We start from the raw sequence: 15,920 nt of genomic DNA on the forward strand, positions 1-15,920 counted from the left end.
ACACACAAGCCTTAAACCAGAAACTGTTCACACAGTGCCGACTAGAATCTAGACTGTCCAGTTTCCATAGCTCCAGGGTTCCTTAATGCAAATTCATCAAGACAAGGCAGTTTTAATGTATTTTTACAACCAATGTGAACAATAAAGTGAACTTTTTAAACAAAATACTGTGGTTTATTTGGTGGTCACAACTTATAATACTTTACACATTGAACCAGCAGGTGGCAATGTCTTCACATGTGTTAGTATTGGTTAATACAGTAAGAAAGGAAACTCTAAACCTCTTCCATTATCTATTCATAACAATGTAACTTAAAACAGATGCATTCCCATCATTCTAAGATATATCATTCTCAGTATATTCTCTTTGCACTTTTATGGATGCATATTTTACTTATAAAAACAATAACACAGAGGAGCACCACTGTATGTGCAAGGATTTATGAACCTGTAATTGTTTTTCACATTGAGTTTAAGATGAGGTTTCCCTGCTAACGGTGATCACATAGGTCATTGAATTCCCCAAAACAGATGACTTCTAGGGAGGGTTGTCCTGCTTGAACATTGAAAATTTAAATTATTGTTGGAGCATTTTGTCAAACATGTATACAGTACTAGGAGCTTCTTCTTGTACGGTTGTTGTTGCTGACCACAGTTTGTATCTATAAAAGCGCTTCACTTTCTGTGCGTTTAAGAATGTTTCTGAGTTAAATACAGACTTTCAAAAGTGCTACTCTATAAAAGGGACAGATCATGACATAAAATCAAAATATTCTATTCGTTATATACTGTAGAAACTGAAATGCTTACAAACTGTGTCAAGAGTTGTGTTAAATATAGCTGCTGGAAGACACTGTCCTGGAGGGTGTGTATATGTGTGTGTGTGTGTGTGTGTATAGAGTCTGTATGTAGGGAGAGTCCTCCTCCTCACACACATTCAAAACATTCCACACTGGAATAGGTCAGAGGTCACATAGTCAGAATAAGGCGGGACCCTGTTTAACACACACACACACACACACACACACACAAAATACACTCAACACAAACAACACACACACAGCCTGCATCAAAATAAGCCCATGGCAGTTATGTCATTGTCATGAGCTGTCATGAGGAGGAGGATGAAAATTAAGTCTAACTGCCTGATAAGTGAGTGTGTGTGTGTGTGTGTGTGCGGGCGTGCGTGCGTGCGTGCGTGCGTGCGTGCGTGCGTGCGTGCGTGTGTAAAAATACACACAATGTAAATACACACACACGTGTGTGGGTGCGGGGGGGGGGGAGCCTTGACTCATCTTAGATGTGTCCTTATCCCAGGTGGTTTGGGGTTGCCTATAAGAGAGGAGAAAGAGGAAGATAGATGATATTGAAGTCATGGGTAAACAAGTTGAGAAATAACGAGTGTACTGTGGTTGTACCTCTGTTTTCTTTGCTGGGGTAGATCCGAGGGAAAGGCTTGAATTCATCGGGAGGGGGGAAGTCCTCTACGGGGTGGAACTGGAACTTGGATTCAAAATCATCTGCTGGTAGTATACAGTACAGGGCAAAAGTTTGGACACACCTTCTCATTCAATGTGTTTCTTTATTTTCATGACTATTTACATTGTAGATTCTCACTGAAGGCATCACAACTATGAATGAACACATATGGAATTATGTACTTAACAAAAAAGTGTGAAATAACTGAAAACATGTCTTATATTTTAGATTCCTCAAAGTAGCCACCCTTTGCTTTTTTTGATAACTCTGCAAACCCTTGGTGTTTTCTCAATGAGCTTCATGAGGTAGTCACCTGAAATGGTTTTCACTTCACAGGTGTGCTTTGTCAGGGTTAATTAGTGGAATTTTTTCCCTTATTCATAAAAAAGCAAAGGGTGGCTACTTTGAAGAATCTAAAATATAAGACATGTTTTCAGTTATTTCACACTTTTTGTTAAGTACATAATTCCATATGTGTTCATTCATAGTTTTGATGCCTTCAGTGAGAATCTACAATGTAAATAGTCATGAAAATAAAAAGGAAACGCATTGAATGAGAAGGTGTGTCCAAACTTTTGGCCTGTACTGTACATACAGTAAAGATGCAATTAAAGGCTGCCATTTTGTCCTCATTTTCAAATACAAGGTTATTCAATCTGCCTCTTCAAAAATAAACGTATGTCCTTTTCTCAAAAGCAACCCTTGTCGAGTCTCCTTTCCTCTACAGTTCTTTCACTCTGAGAATTACATTTTTTCATTGATAAAATCCTATTTAATTACAGTGCTCCTATCATACCCAAATTTACAACAAGATAGAAATGCACATACAATAAAAGCAGACATGAAAACAAAATACTATATAAGTATATTCCACAAGCAATAATTAGCCTATCATTTCTTTAAACACAGCAGTCCATATTCTCCACATGCAGGGATGTATATCATCATCAATAGGAAACACTTATTATTTTTGTAAAATACATAAAAGTTCCGATTTACTTTGAAGGATGATGTGGGAAATAACTAAAGAGATAAGAACAATTTGAAAGAATTAAATAAATAAAATGTAATACAATGAAACATTTTATTTCTCTCATTTGAAGTCACTCTTGATATGAAAATCCCCTAAAGGCCTTAAACATATTCTAAAATGTCATATATGGATATATATATATATATATATAAATATATATATATATATATAAGCTACACTGACCCAGGTTGTGCAGGTGTCCATTCCTGAGACTTGATGGAGGCAGGGGAGGTGGTGGCGGTGGTGGAGGAATGCGGCTGGTCAGCTCGGTAGAGGGGGATCGTGCTGGGGGAGCTGGAGGAGGAGCCAGCCGACCCACACCTGTTACCATGGGTGGCAAGAGCAGAGGAGTCAGAGGGGTGTCAGACATCAGCAATAAAATGTGCAACATGTCAAATACATCACCATATTCACACTTTTTTCTCTCTGAGAAAAAAAACATTGATTTGTAAATGCTGTTTAGAAAATAAAGAGTTACACAACAAATGTACCTAACCCTAATCCCATTTGTTGTAACAATTACAACAAATATTCCCCATAAACATTGATCGTTGTTGAATCATATGTTGTAAAATGTACATTTATATATTTGGACATCTGTGACCTGTTAAAAACACAGCGATGTCTACTCACAACAGTTCCACCAAAGAGTTTAGTTTTTCATCTTTTCGGTGTAGACTTATTTAAACCATTTCTACGGACATGAAACTATCAGAAAACAGCATTTCACAAAAGCAAAGCAATGATTAGATAAAGAAAATAAATTGATTTCATTTTTGTGTAACAAAACCAATTCTTCCCTCCTGTCCTGAATATCATCTCGGAACACCTTAGATTTACTGTAACTTGTGACACCCTTGTAGGGTTCCCAAACACCTCAGATTTAGAACTACTGTTTTAGGGTGTCTTCCTATCTAACTTGTAAATGAAATGGAAAAAACAAACAAAAAACCACTGCCTTAAAATGGGCAATCTTTCTCTTATACATCTAATACATTATCTTTACGTCATCGTTTCTTACTGTCCATTGGCTCCATTTTACTAGCATTGCTTATGACTCTACATTGTGTTTTAACATGAGTGAACATCATCTCATATAACCACTGCCTTGGAAAGTGCACTCCAAACAAATATGACAGGAGGTTCTTTTTTTATCTACCTTGCAACAGCTCAACAGAAAAGACTATTCCTCTTCTTGGTATCCACCTACCTGCACTTCTGGGCACAGCAGGTGGCCGTCGGGTGGGGGCGTTGCAGGGGTACGAGGGAGGCAGAGAGCGCATAGCTGGGGAGGGCACTGCGGCCACCTTGGGTGGTGGAGGGGGGAGGGTGGATGGGCAGCTGGGGGTGTAAGAAGCTGGGAGGGGGGGAGGAGGAGGTGGGGGAGGAGGTCCCAGTGGGCTGTCCCGCAGGATGGGGAACCTAGAAGGTTCAGAGTGGACTGGGGGTGGAGTGTAGAAGCACCCTGAGGAGCGGTCCCCTGGAACAGCAGAGGGAGGTTGGAAAGGTGGAGGAGGAGGGGGGGGGGAGGAGGAGGAGTAGAGGGCTGGGAGATGGAGGTGTGGTAGGAGTGCTGGATGGGGAGCCAGGTGGGCTTGGTGACTTGGGATGGAGGAGGTGGAGGAGGAGGACAGGAGGGGAGAGGCGGAGGAGGCCTGTTGGCCGGCCGGTCCTGGAAGGCTTGAGGTGGGAGAGGCGGGGGAGGAGCAGAGGGAGGGGCGGGTGGAGGCGGAGGAGGGGGAGAAGATGCAGGGAAAGAAGGCAGGTGCTTGCTGCAGTGAGAGGGGGAGGAAGGAGCAGAGGACGAGGGAGCGGGCGGACGGTGGACGGAGCCTCGGACCTCCCCCGTCCTGGGAGGCTCAGACACGCTGCCGGTGTCTGCTGGCGTGGGGGGGTTCCACAGAGGCTTCAGGCAGGCTGAGGAGCTCGATCGGGACACTTCAACAAACACACACACACACACACACACACACACACACACACACAAGAGGAGTCATTTGGATGGTTAATATATATAATAATATATAGATTTAGTCAGAGCAAGACATTTGGCACTAACCTGAAGTCTTGCCTGCTAAGTCTCTTTGTCCTGTAGGCCTGAGAGTGGGGAACCCTCCAGCAAAGAGCCCACCCAAAGAGGGTGCCATGGGTGCCATCCCTCCTGATGAGCCCTGAGAAGCACCAACACTGCTGCATACATCTCCAGGGCTAGCCTTGGGCTCTGAGTAACAAGACATGTACACATACATTACAAATGATTAATACCAATGACACCAGTGCCCATTTGGTGTTTTTAATCATTATATATTTATCACATGTTCATTAACAAATACATACATGCATTCACACATAAGGTTATTGTTTAACATTGTCTTTTCTCAGTAGGTTTAATAGTTGTGGAAATTTTCTGATAAGACAACAAAAAGACGCAATAGTTCAGACAGGAACATGAGTAAACAGTAACCTTTTGCACCTCCCATCTCCTGAGGGCTAACTACACACCTTTCCCAACGCAAAACAGAGCGGTCTGTTTCAACTGTCCTGGCTCCATACATGTAACACACAAAGCTACTCTTAGGTACTATTTACTGGCCAATGGCCACATGTAGTTAAGTTAATTCCTCGTATAACTGAATGAACGTATCGTTAACATATTATATGATAAACTGACATCCATATTTCAACTATGCAATATTTTCTGAGTTTGTTTTTTTTTTCAAAGGGAAGATGTGTTTTTGTCTCTGTCAATGAGATAGCTTTCTGGTTGGGCAGGATGGCCATTATCAGAGTGGCAAACATGTATAAAGTACATGTTTCTGTCTGAACTTTTTAACAATTACTCTGTTTTAATGTTACATTGATTGTCCTTTGCAGCTAAAAGTTTAGAGAAATGTATATTGTAACCATGCAGACAAAACATACAGTCAAATGCACACAGACTTAAAAATACTGTACTAAAAACATGATAAGATACGTAGACATTTTTATAAATGTTATGGTATACTGTGGATACAGAGTATGTCTTGTCTATTGTGTTTGCCACTGTATATTCTGTAGTAGTTTTCCATTCTGGCTGCATCCTTATCTGATGTGCGTTCCTTCCTGAAGTGTCCACTTGTGTGTGTGTGTGTGTGTGTGTGTGTGTGTGTGTGTGTGTGTGTGTGTGTGTGTGTGTGTGTGTGTGTGTGTGTGTGTGTGTGTGTGTGTGTGTCTCTGTGTGTCTATGCTCATATATAGGTCAAAGAGAAACAACATACTCCCAATGAACTACACATACTACCTTCTCCACTAACATTTTTTTCCCTTCTCTCTTTTTACCCTTATACATCACACTATCTAATCAAAAAAAACAACACACCCTTAAACCCCATTCCTCTATCTCCACTGTGAGAATTACTCGACATAGTCGGTGACACCAGAGTGAGAATCATTTAGTGTCTTAATGCAGGCTGAGCATGTCCGTGTGCAAATTAGTAGCACAGTAAGGATTCTGATCTTACTATCGACGGCAGGAGCGCTGCGGTCATTGACCTGTGTGACTTTCTTTAGTCTGGCTCCTTTTTGGATGTCGGCCAACAGGGCATTCCTTCCACCACCTCCTCCACCAGACTTGAACTTAGGAGGCTCTGATGGACACTGTCACACACACACACACACACACACACACACACACACACACACACACACACACACACACACACATACAGACAAAAACAACCTTTTATGTAACAGTGACCAGTGTTTTACCATATATGTGTTCTGTCTCATGGTACACTTCAGGACACCAAGTGAAGAACAGACTATTTTGAATTAATTAATAAATTATGGCATGAAGAGGCTCCATTTGGTGCTTTTCTGTTTTGTATTGTTGTAAATTGAATATTTTGGAAGTTTTGGAGTGCTGATCGGACAAAGCAAAATATTTGAAGACATCACCTTGGACTCTGGGAATTTATTTTTCATTTCATTTCTTAACTTCTTTCTTTGTTATTAACATTGAATACAAAAAAAATAACAGGTTAAAACATGAAGGATAAAGATTTTTAGGTTTTATTTGATGTGATCTATTTACATTACGGTGGGTGAGAACAAATGTATGGAACTTCTGTATCGCCATCTCCTCAACTTCACCTTAGCTCTTTTTGACCAACAGAAAAAACGAAAAAAAAAAGGATGAAGGTGCAGTGAAAGCATTCAGCAAAGGGTTCAGGGAGGAAGAAGAGGAACTCATTAAAGGTGAGGGAAGAAGAAGAGAAACAGGAGGGGAGAGGATCGTCTTTAGCTATGTTATGTAATAGAGAGATGAGAAGCACCGTGACTTCAGTTTATCAATGTCACTCTGCAGTGTGGCCTTGTTTGCTGGCAGCGGCGACTCATTTAACATGAGGATACTGAGCGCCTGGTATGGAAACATAACACTCTTTTGCTACTGAGAGCCTGCTGTCTTCCCGCCTGTGTGTGTGTGTGTGTGTGTGTGTGTGTGTGTGTGTGTGTGTGTGTGTGTGTGTGTGTGTGTGTGTGTGTGTGTGTGTGTGTGTGTGTGTGCATTACCTCAATCAATAATGCAAATAACCTACAGGTGAGGGTTGATGGTCAGTGAGAAGGACACGAGGGAGTGTTTGCAATTGCATGAGAGAGAGTTAGAGAAAGACTAGTCTCGCATTGCCAGACCTTGGGAGAGATTGGAAAAAAAAACGTGCTCTGGTTTATTGGCATTTCTTTAAACCAATCACAATCGTCATGGGAGGCACTATTAAGAGCTGCACGGAGCCCCGGTGCCGCTGCAAAACAGCCTCAGGAAGGAACTCGTTATGGTGGAACACGTGTACGTTCAAAAGTTGTTTGAGTCGTGCAACAGAAAACTCAGTCCTCACAAATCGACCGGAGTTTAAAATTCCGACACAAAGAAAGCAGAAGGTAACGGACATCTGGCCGACAAGGGTCAAATCCGACGGAATTTTCGGTTGGCAACGGAGCAATCCCAGTAGTGGAACGTGGTGGATATAGACTAGAGAAAGACAGTCTTACCTTTGGCAGGGCAGCGTTGGGCGGTGGTGGTGGTGGTGGGGGAGCCAGAGGAGGTGGAGGGGGAGGAGGGGGGACTGGCATGCTGATGCCTCAGATACCTGCACAAGACAATGCACACTTTGTAACACAGTTGCCATGCTATTCATGCCCTGCAGCCACTGACCACCATATAGGACTTGTTGTCCTCCATGTCAGAAGCTGATACTATGTAAAGTGGCACATTTGATGACCTCCTAGCCTCCTCCCTGAACAGGAAGAGCTTTCACCAGCGTACATCGCAAAACAGGAAACAGCTAGTGCTCCATCCTCTCTAGAGAAATCTGACACATCCCCCCCCCACCCGGCCCTGTCCTACTCTTCTTTCCACAATGCCCTGTGGCGGTACTTGGGAGAGGAACAATGGAGAGTGTTGTGTGAAAAGTAATGGACCCCTACCCTTCAGTCGCTTAGTAACCAAAGGCCTTCACTGCAGTAAAACACATTCAGGAAACTCCACAGGAAAATGCTTCTGCATGCTTTTTTTCCTCCAGATTATACTGAACATGTAACAGGATGTCTTGTGGTTCTGTCATCAAGAGCAACTGGTTCAGTAATCAAAGTGATAAGCACCGGTGGCCAAACAGCAACTTTCCAGGAACAGCTCGTGTCCAGGATTATGTCACCGTGTTGTTGGCCAAATCAGCTAGTAAATGATCCACTGTGACAGTCACTGAGACCTCCACACAACTGTCTTGACATCATATATTCTGGACGAGCTGTCTTGCATGGCTGTGAAAGACTGAAAACAGCCAGAGGTTTGTGCACATTTGATTCTCTGGGGAATTTGCACATGCTCCTCCTAAGCAATTTAATAAAAGACAGAACAGAACCTGTATTTGTTGAATCTCTTATGTATGTGTCCCTCTTCTCTTTGTCCGTCTGTGTGTGTGTGTGTGTGTGTGTGTGTGTGTGTGTGTGTGTGTGTGTGTGTGTGTGTGTTTTTTTTTTGCGTGTGTGTGCGTGCATGTGCGTGCATCCGTGTGCGTGCGTACGTATGTGTGCGCGTGTGTGTACAAGTCATGCCTTCCAACTGGCAGACTGTCCTGTCGTTGCTATTTCTATCTCCATATCTGTGTCAAGCAGCCTCTGTGACACTGCCAGTGTAGGTCTTTAAAGGGGACAAAGCTGGACACTGGTTAGCTGAGCTCAAAAGGAACAGGTGGGATACTGAGTGGAAATGCACCTCTCACACCAGCTGTTTTTCTTTGACCTGTAGTACGTCTCGTTCTTCCTGAAGCAAAGAAGATCTTATGGTACGCACACAAGCATGCTGGAAGTGACAGCTGCTGTAGCCTAAACAAGGGATTTCTAAACTTGTGAAAGACATGCAAAACAATTGAGACCATGGAAACCCAGCCGAGGTTGTCCTAACTTACTTGAGGATATGACATAGGCCTAGCACTGCATCTTTATTGTATGAATCAGCGAGAGGAAGGGAGGGTGCAGCTATAATGTTCTGTTTTGGGTCTCAGAGACCCTAGTCTCGCACAGCCAGACCTGTCTCCACAGTTCATGGTTAAATGCAATGGATTTTCATGTGCTCTATGTCTGGAATTGCTGTTGACAGTACTTTTTATGCTGCACTACCCCACTCAAATTCTAAAAAGTCAATTTGATTTCTATTATTGGAGTTTTATAATAATAATAATAATACAGGGAGTTAACTGAACTTAAACATAAGCAACAACACTATAACATATTGTACTTTTTTTGTCTGTGAATGAGTTTAACAACAAAATAATATGTATTTTTTATTTTTTATTGATACATACCCCATAATATATTTGTTATACCGTGTGAAATTGATTGGTTTAAACATGTATAATAATGTTTTCATCAATTATTCACACAAATTGTCATGCTTTGTTCATTATAATGCAAGCCAAAATAAAGCATCCATTCATATAATATTTAAAACCTTTTTTGGTGTGAAAGCAATAGTTAATGTTCATTGCTGTATTTTGTCTCCATTAAATGTGAGAAGGGAAAGCAAAAAGAAAACATATTTTTTAGGAAAAATAAATGGTGGATTTTACAGCAGTGGGTCTCTGGGCACTAAACAATGAGGAAGTATTTAATTTAAAGTTGACTGCTGGAAACAAAAATGTACCTTGGATTTCTCCACACCACTAAAACAGAAAAGACAAGGTGCCTGAACAAGCACAGCTCATCTGCTACACACAGTTCTTGTTTCACCCTCATCAGGCAGTTTTACAGGAATAAGAATAACCACCTGTCACATATAAGTGGTGTGCATTAATAATAGACAGAAGCATCCTCACCTTTGCGAAATATCCGAAGTCCACCTGTTTGCAGAGAAAGCTTCAGTGAGATGGACCACAGCACACTGACCTCATAGTGCGCGCCCAATAGCGTTATTTATAGTCGAATGAGGACACCATGTAGCTTATCTGGCGTTTGGGCTGCCAATAACTACACCTTGAAGAAACGTTGCAAAAAGTTGCAGAATCTTTTCATTTTGACTTCACATTGGTGTCAAAACATGCGATAGTGGTCGTAAACAGTGGTCTCTTTCTGGCTATGGTTGTTTATTCCCTTGTGAGCGCAGCGCAGGAGGCCACACCTCACCGCCCCACGCTCAACACGGGACCAATGAGGGGGGGAGAGAGAGAGAAAGAGAGAGAGAGAGAGGCGGACACTTGGCCCGGTATCATCATCGACTCAATTCATGCTGAAGTTGCCAACAGACTTTCCCTCACCTTGATATATATACACCTGTGTGGAATAAAATAAAGATTGTGTAGCTATGCATGAGAACTTCGGACTGAGAGGGGAAGAAGTCTGCACCCGTGACTTTTCTGTAACAAGATTACTCGATGGATTGTTTTTCAACTCAGAATATTTTAGTTCTATTCAACTCTATTTTCGGCTGCACATTTTCGCCCCCTTGTGTTGGAAATATGACATTGCAAGTCATCCTTAATCAAATGTGTCTGTATCATAGACTGTATTATATGTGTATATGGTCTGTATTAAATAACATGCTTCACATAGCCTACTGCAGATTACTGCTTCACTCTTGAGCTAATGTGAGATAACTAGATGATGTTAATGCATTACATATGAAAGTCATAAAGGGATTTTGTAGCCATAATTGATGTTACATAAACATGAATGCTGCAGATACTGTACACACACACACACACACACACACACACATACACACACACACACACACACACACACACACACACACACACACACACACACACACACACACACACCTCAAACGTCAACAGTGACAGAGGAATGCTGTGACAGAGGAATGCTGTGACACAGGCGTGCTCCTCCCTTTAAGTGACAGGACAGCATATATTAAGCCAGAGTTTGACATACACGCTACATACACTCACCCAAAGGATTATTAGGAAAACCATACTAATACCGTGTTTGACCCCCTTTCGCCTTCAGAACTGCCTTCATTCTTTGTGGCATTGATTCAACAAGGTGCTGGAAGCATTCTTTAGAAATGTTGGCCCATGTGGCCAGGTTAGCTCAGTTGGTAGAGCAGGCCCACATATATAGAGGTTTACTCCTCAACGCAGCGGCCGCAGGTGCGACTCCAACCTGCGGCCCTTTGCTGCATGTCGTTCCCCCTCTCACTCCCCTTTCATGTCTTCATCTGTCCTGTGAAAATAAAGGCCTAAAAAAACATCTCCCACACCATTACACCACCACCACCACCTGCACAGTGGTAACAAGGCATGACAGATCCATGTTCTCATTCTGTTTACACCAAATTCGGACTCTACCATCTGAATGTCTCAACAGATAATGAGACTCCTCAGACCAGGCAACACTTTTCCAGTCTTCAACTAGACTGAAGACTACTACATAATGAGTAGTTATTTGAGTCAAAGTTGGTCTTCTATCAGCTTGAATCAGTCGGCCCATTCTCCTCTGACCTCTAGCATCAACAAGGCATTTTCGCCCACAGGACTGCAGCATACTGGATGTTTTTACTTTTTCAGACCATTCTTTGTAAACCCTAGAAATTGTTTTGTGTGAAAATCCCAGTAACTGAGCAGATTGGGAAATACTCAGACCAGCCCGTCTGGCACCAACAACCATGCCATGCTTAAAGTTGCTTAGATCACCTTTCTTTCCCATTCAGACATTCAGTTTGGAATTCAGGAAATTGTCTTGATCAGGACCACACCCCTAAATGCATTGAAGCAGCTGCCATGTGATTGGTTGATTAGATAATTGCATTAGCGAGAAATTTAACAGGCGTTCCTAAAAATCCTTTAGGTGAGTGTATAAATGCCACTAATTCCTTGTAATTGCCTTTTTCAAACAATGTTTCGGCCACGCTCCTTGCCTCCTCCAGTAAAGTGATGATGAGGCACAAGCCCGGCTGACAAGACGAGCGATATGACTCCTGTGTACATGGAGTCTTTTGCACTTTTAGCTGATATTTTGAAGTGCACATTTTCTTATGTATTTATGTGACTTTGTGGAATCCTTTAACTGTAAAATTCTTCTTTATCAGCGTCTGTTTTGAGATACATTTCTCAAAAGGGACAACACAAAACACTGTCCAGTTCAAACCATTAGACTGTGATCGGATAGGGTAATAATGCACATACACACACACTCATACAATCACTTGTTATCAGCAGTTATCAGATTTATTTCTCATATTTTGCCTTCATTTAGGAGTTCACAGGTGGTCCAAAATACAGTAGTCCTGCAAAGCAAACTACATACGGATCATGTTTCCTTAGCTACATGGCCATTTATCATTCAGCTAAATATCGCCAGTCACGACATTACCTTCTTACTTCAATAGGACCCATTATGTCATAAAGCATGCTGGGCTTCGTCCTTCATTTAGAGTATTTATGCAGTTTTGCTGGCAAGTGTTGTGCGTCTTGACTAAAAGCTGCTCACAAGCATTCCTTAATTTCTTCCACTAACTGATTTCTTTTTTCACACATTATAATGAAATAATTTTACACCTTCATAAACATCCTTCTAACCCTTTAGAATCAACATGTGTTTTGTAAAAGCATTAGTAAAAGGAGCATTACTTATACTACTATTCTTCATTATCAAACATATATAATTCTTATGACGGAAATAATGTAGACATCTTATGAACAATATTTTCTGGGAGCTTATATCACACCTAATCTTGAGTATTGACAGAAAATTGGATTCAAGGATTGTGCTTTCTTAAAAGTTTGTAGGTCATTTTTGGAGTTTTCCAATGATGGCAATGTCCGGGACTGAACCAGGGACACTTTGGGATACACACTACATATTGCGCTCTTAAGTACTTACAGCATTAGTACTGTATCTCTTCTTTTGGGCTTTGATTATGGGATATTGTTGGCGAAATGGTTCAATAACCAACATGAAGAAAAGATATAATCAATTTCAAGTTGATGATCATCAACAAAAATGTCCACATTTCCAATTTGTCATATACCTCATAACCTCATTCCTGCAGTATTGGGTTAAGTGTTAAATGCTCCATCATCGTCTCATCTTCATCATCACCATCGCAACTTACATACAACTGACCTCTTGGTATGCCTCAAGAGAATGAAGCATCTTCATGTACTCAACACCCTCTCCTTTTCTTCAAGCATCTTTTTTTACTAAAGCAACAGTCTTGGATCAACTTCTCCTGATCCATCTTCTCCTCCTCTTCCTCTCCGTCACCACATGTCCTCATTCTAAGTCTCTTTCTCCTGTAGAGGAAGGCTCGAGCGCACTCTCCGCTTCTCCTTAAATCGACCTGAGCGTGACACCTTCATGTTCCTGCGGCATGTCTGCTCGTTGAAGACCGACTCCAGGCGGGAGTCGTCGTAGGTGTCATCGCTGGCGAGGCTGGAGCTCTTGCTGGACTCTTGTTGAGACAGGGACTGGTCGCCGCTGGTCTTGGAGGCTGCGGGATCTTTTTGCTTCTCAGTCTGTTGTGCAAAAGGATCAAAGTCCGGGTCAAGGGTGTGGGTTGTACTGGTGTCCTTAGGGCCTCCGCTCTTCTTTTTTGGCAGGAATGCCTTCCACCATGGGACCCTCTCTGTCATTTTGACTAGAGGGAGGGACCTGGAACAGGAAACAGATACCATCAGTAATTCAGTTGTAGTTGAGATCGTCACCTCTGCATCAGTATTATACATGTCATTTCATCATCACCATGCTCTGATCTGGCCCCTGATTTACCTTACTGTAATTTCTAGTAAAACATAAAATTGTCCTTTTAAAAATTATATTTGTAAAACTGTCATGTCATTGGTTTGATAAAATATTACTCTGACAAATTATCGTCCAAATAATCATCATGGTCTACATCTTTATCCTCACCCTCATAATCATCACAAATCCTATTGTTAGGATATCATGATTTCCCCTCTCTAAATTTGAATGTGATTTAATTTCACCTCTCTTGTACATAATTTTCCACTGGTGAGACAACTTCTCCCCAACTAATCCTAAGACTTAGCAGTGTAACAATGTTTACATTTTCTGTAAAACTGGTTTAATGAGTCGTGAAAACAGAAGAGCAAACACAAGCCGTGATTCACAGGTGAACAATGCGCAAAAACTTCTCTAATGAACACTTACCTGAGCTACTGTCGTAGTGTAATGTAGCGTGTGGACACTTAAAGCAACCCGAAGTGTAAATGTAACACTTTGGATTGTTCCGAGGTATAAATCCACAGGACAGATCAGTGTCTTCTTCTTCAGTGATGGAGCACAACTGTGACGGCAGTCCTTCAAGGGGTCGCAGCAGTATCCATTTTACGCACGAGCCAGGTGTCCTGCTGCCTTACATCTCCCACCTCCAGACAGTTTGATTTTTCTCCTGTTGCTCTCGTCAAATATCTCTACTCTTCTTCTGCAATTCATGAGAATATTACAAATGAGTTAACACATTTATATGGAGCGACCTTTCTTCTACTGAACCAGCAGGTTTCCGCCTCCGAAACTCTCATCGCGGAGCACCTGTCCTCACTCCTGATTGGATGTACTCCCAGGGTATGTCACGTGTGCTACCGTCAGGTGAAGCCACTGCGATGGTAGGCGGGGCTTGTGGTTGCGTGGCAACATACCCCATGGGAGCGTGCGCCTCTTCAGTGACACATTAAGATAAATAACCTTTTGTATCACCTGAACCCAACCCAAGTCTGGGAGCCAAATTATGTTCCAATTTTGGACGCCCAGTATTTTAGGCCACAATGGCTTGTACGTTGTCATGCAAAGGAATGCAAAGGAATAATGAGATGTGTATTCAATTAAAGGTATTAATAGCCACCGATCAAAACAGGTTGTAGGCTATAGTGAGCAGCACATGGTTTAAATGAGACCCTGTGCTGACATTACCAGAGGGGACAGGAAGACATCAGGAGTCTCCTGAAATAACATTACTGCACTAGATGTGCAATTATTGCTATTGTAAATTCACATTGAGTGAGGGGAAGCGTTTTGGCCTGGGGCCGGTTTCACTGGGCTACCTGTCACGTGTGATTCGTTCGGATGCTTCTCCAACAATGGGGTCAGTTTCATGTAGTTTTTCTGTCTGTCTGTCTGTCTGTCTTTCTGTCTGTCATATTGACACATAACCAGGACACATTCACGTATCCATGGCTTCAACACATGCTGCATCATCTACAGCTCAGTATATAAAGTTGCATATGTCCAATATAGACATACAGATGACATTTACTCTACTCAGTTGTGATAATGATTTCTGACACTTATGATTTCTGACACTTAGAAACAACTAGAAAATGTGTAACAGGTTTTATACCCTGCTTATGGGGTAGCCTACCACTGTCTAATATAGCCTATTAACTGAAATAACTATATTTAGCTCCACCTGGACCAGCCACAAGAGTAAAAAGGCTACTTTCACATGAATGCATAAATATTAATAATACAATATTTGATACTCTCATAGGGGTCCTTTTTTCCAGCATGGTCCTTTGGAGCCGTCTTCCTGATAAACTAAAAAGCTATAAAGACAAAGCATGTGTCATGCTGGAGTAGCTTAACTGATATAGACTATTAGTTACATCTTATAAAGGCTGCTTTAATTGAAAGTGGTAAGTAATTTACAGTGTGAGTTTGAATTTCTATTTGAGTGAATTAGTGGTGGTTTGGGACAGCAGTGGTTATCACTGTTGCCTCACAGCAAGAGGGTTCTAGGTTTGAACCTGGCAGACTCAGGCTCTGTGTGCAAAAAGTGTGGAGTTAGGTTAATGTGGTTGATTGGTAACTCTTAATTGCCCATAGGTGTGAATGGTTGGAAAGCAATGAGCGGTTACAGATGATGGATGGTGGATTTGGTGGTTTGCATCATATAGCA

The 15,920-nt window shown here is 41.9% G+C and overlaps 2 protein-coding genes across 2 annotated transcripts; both read right to left on the minus strand.

The window, feature by feature from the left end:
* Positions 1 to 152: 152 nt before the first annotated feature.
* Positions 153 to 10,170, minus strand: LOC120571029 (WAS/WASL-interacting protein family member 3-like). The gene is given in 9 exon segments (XM_039819723.1): positions 153 to 1,332; positions 1,419 to 1,523; positions 2,696 to 2,833; positions 3,723 to 4,038; positions 4,041 to 4,450; positions 4,572 to 4,733; positions 6,013 to 6,148; positions 7,541 to 7,638; positions 9,862 to 10,170. Coding segments are annotated over 8 exon segments (1,389 nt in total). The 5' UTR covers positions 7,622 to 7,638; positions 9,862 to 10,170; the 3' UTR covers positions 153 to 1,291.
* Positions 10,171 to 12,209: 2,039 nt separating this feature from the next.
* On the minus strand, positions 12,210 to 14,535 carry LOC120571033 (proline-rich protein 15). Its single transcript, XM_039819728.1, has 2 exons — positions 14,177 to 14,535; positions 12,210 to 13,657 (listed from the first exon to the last, which is right to left on the minus strand). Exon 2 carries the CDS (start codon positions 13,636 to 13,638, stop codon positions 13,285 to 13,287), a length of 354 nt encoding a protein of 117 aa, XP_039675662.1. The 5' UTR covers positions 13,639 to 13,657; positions 14,177 to 14,535; the 3' UTR covers positions 12,210 to 13,284.
* Positions 14,536 to 15,920: the final 1,385 nt, after the last annotated feature.

The sequence above is a fragment of the Perca fluviatilis genome, chromosome 13, assembly GCF_010015445.1.
Source record: "Perca fluviatilis chromosome 13, GENO_Pfluv_1.0, whole genome shotgun sequence".
NCBI classification, from domain to species: domain Eukaryota; kingdom Metazoa; phylum Chordata; class Actinopteri; order Perciformes; family Percidae; genus Perca; species Perca fluviatilis.

Coding starts and splice junctions, on each gene's coding strand:
- LOC120571033 (XM_039819728.1), bottom strand. CDS start 13,638: ATGACAGAGAGGGTCCCATGGTGGAAGGCATTCCTGCCAAAAAAGAAG.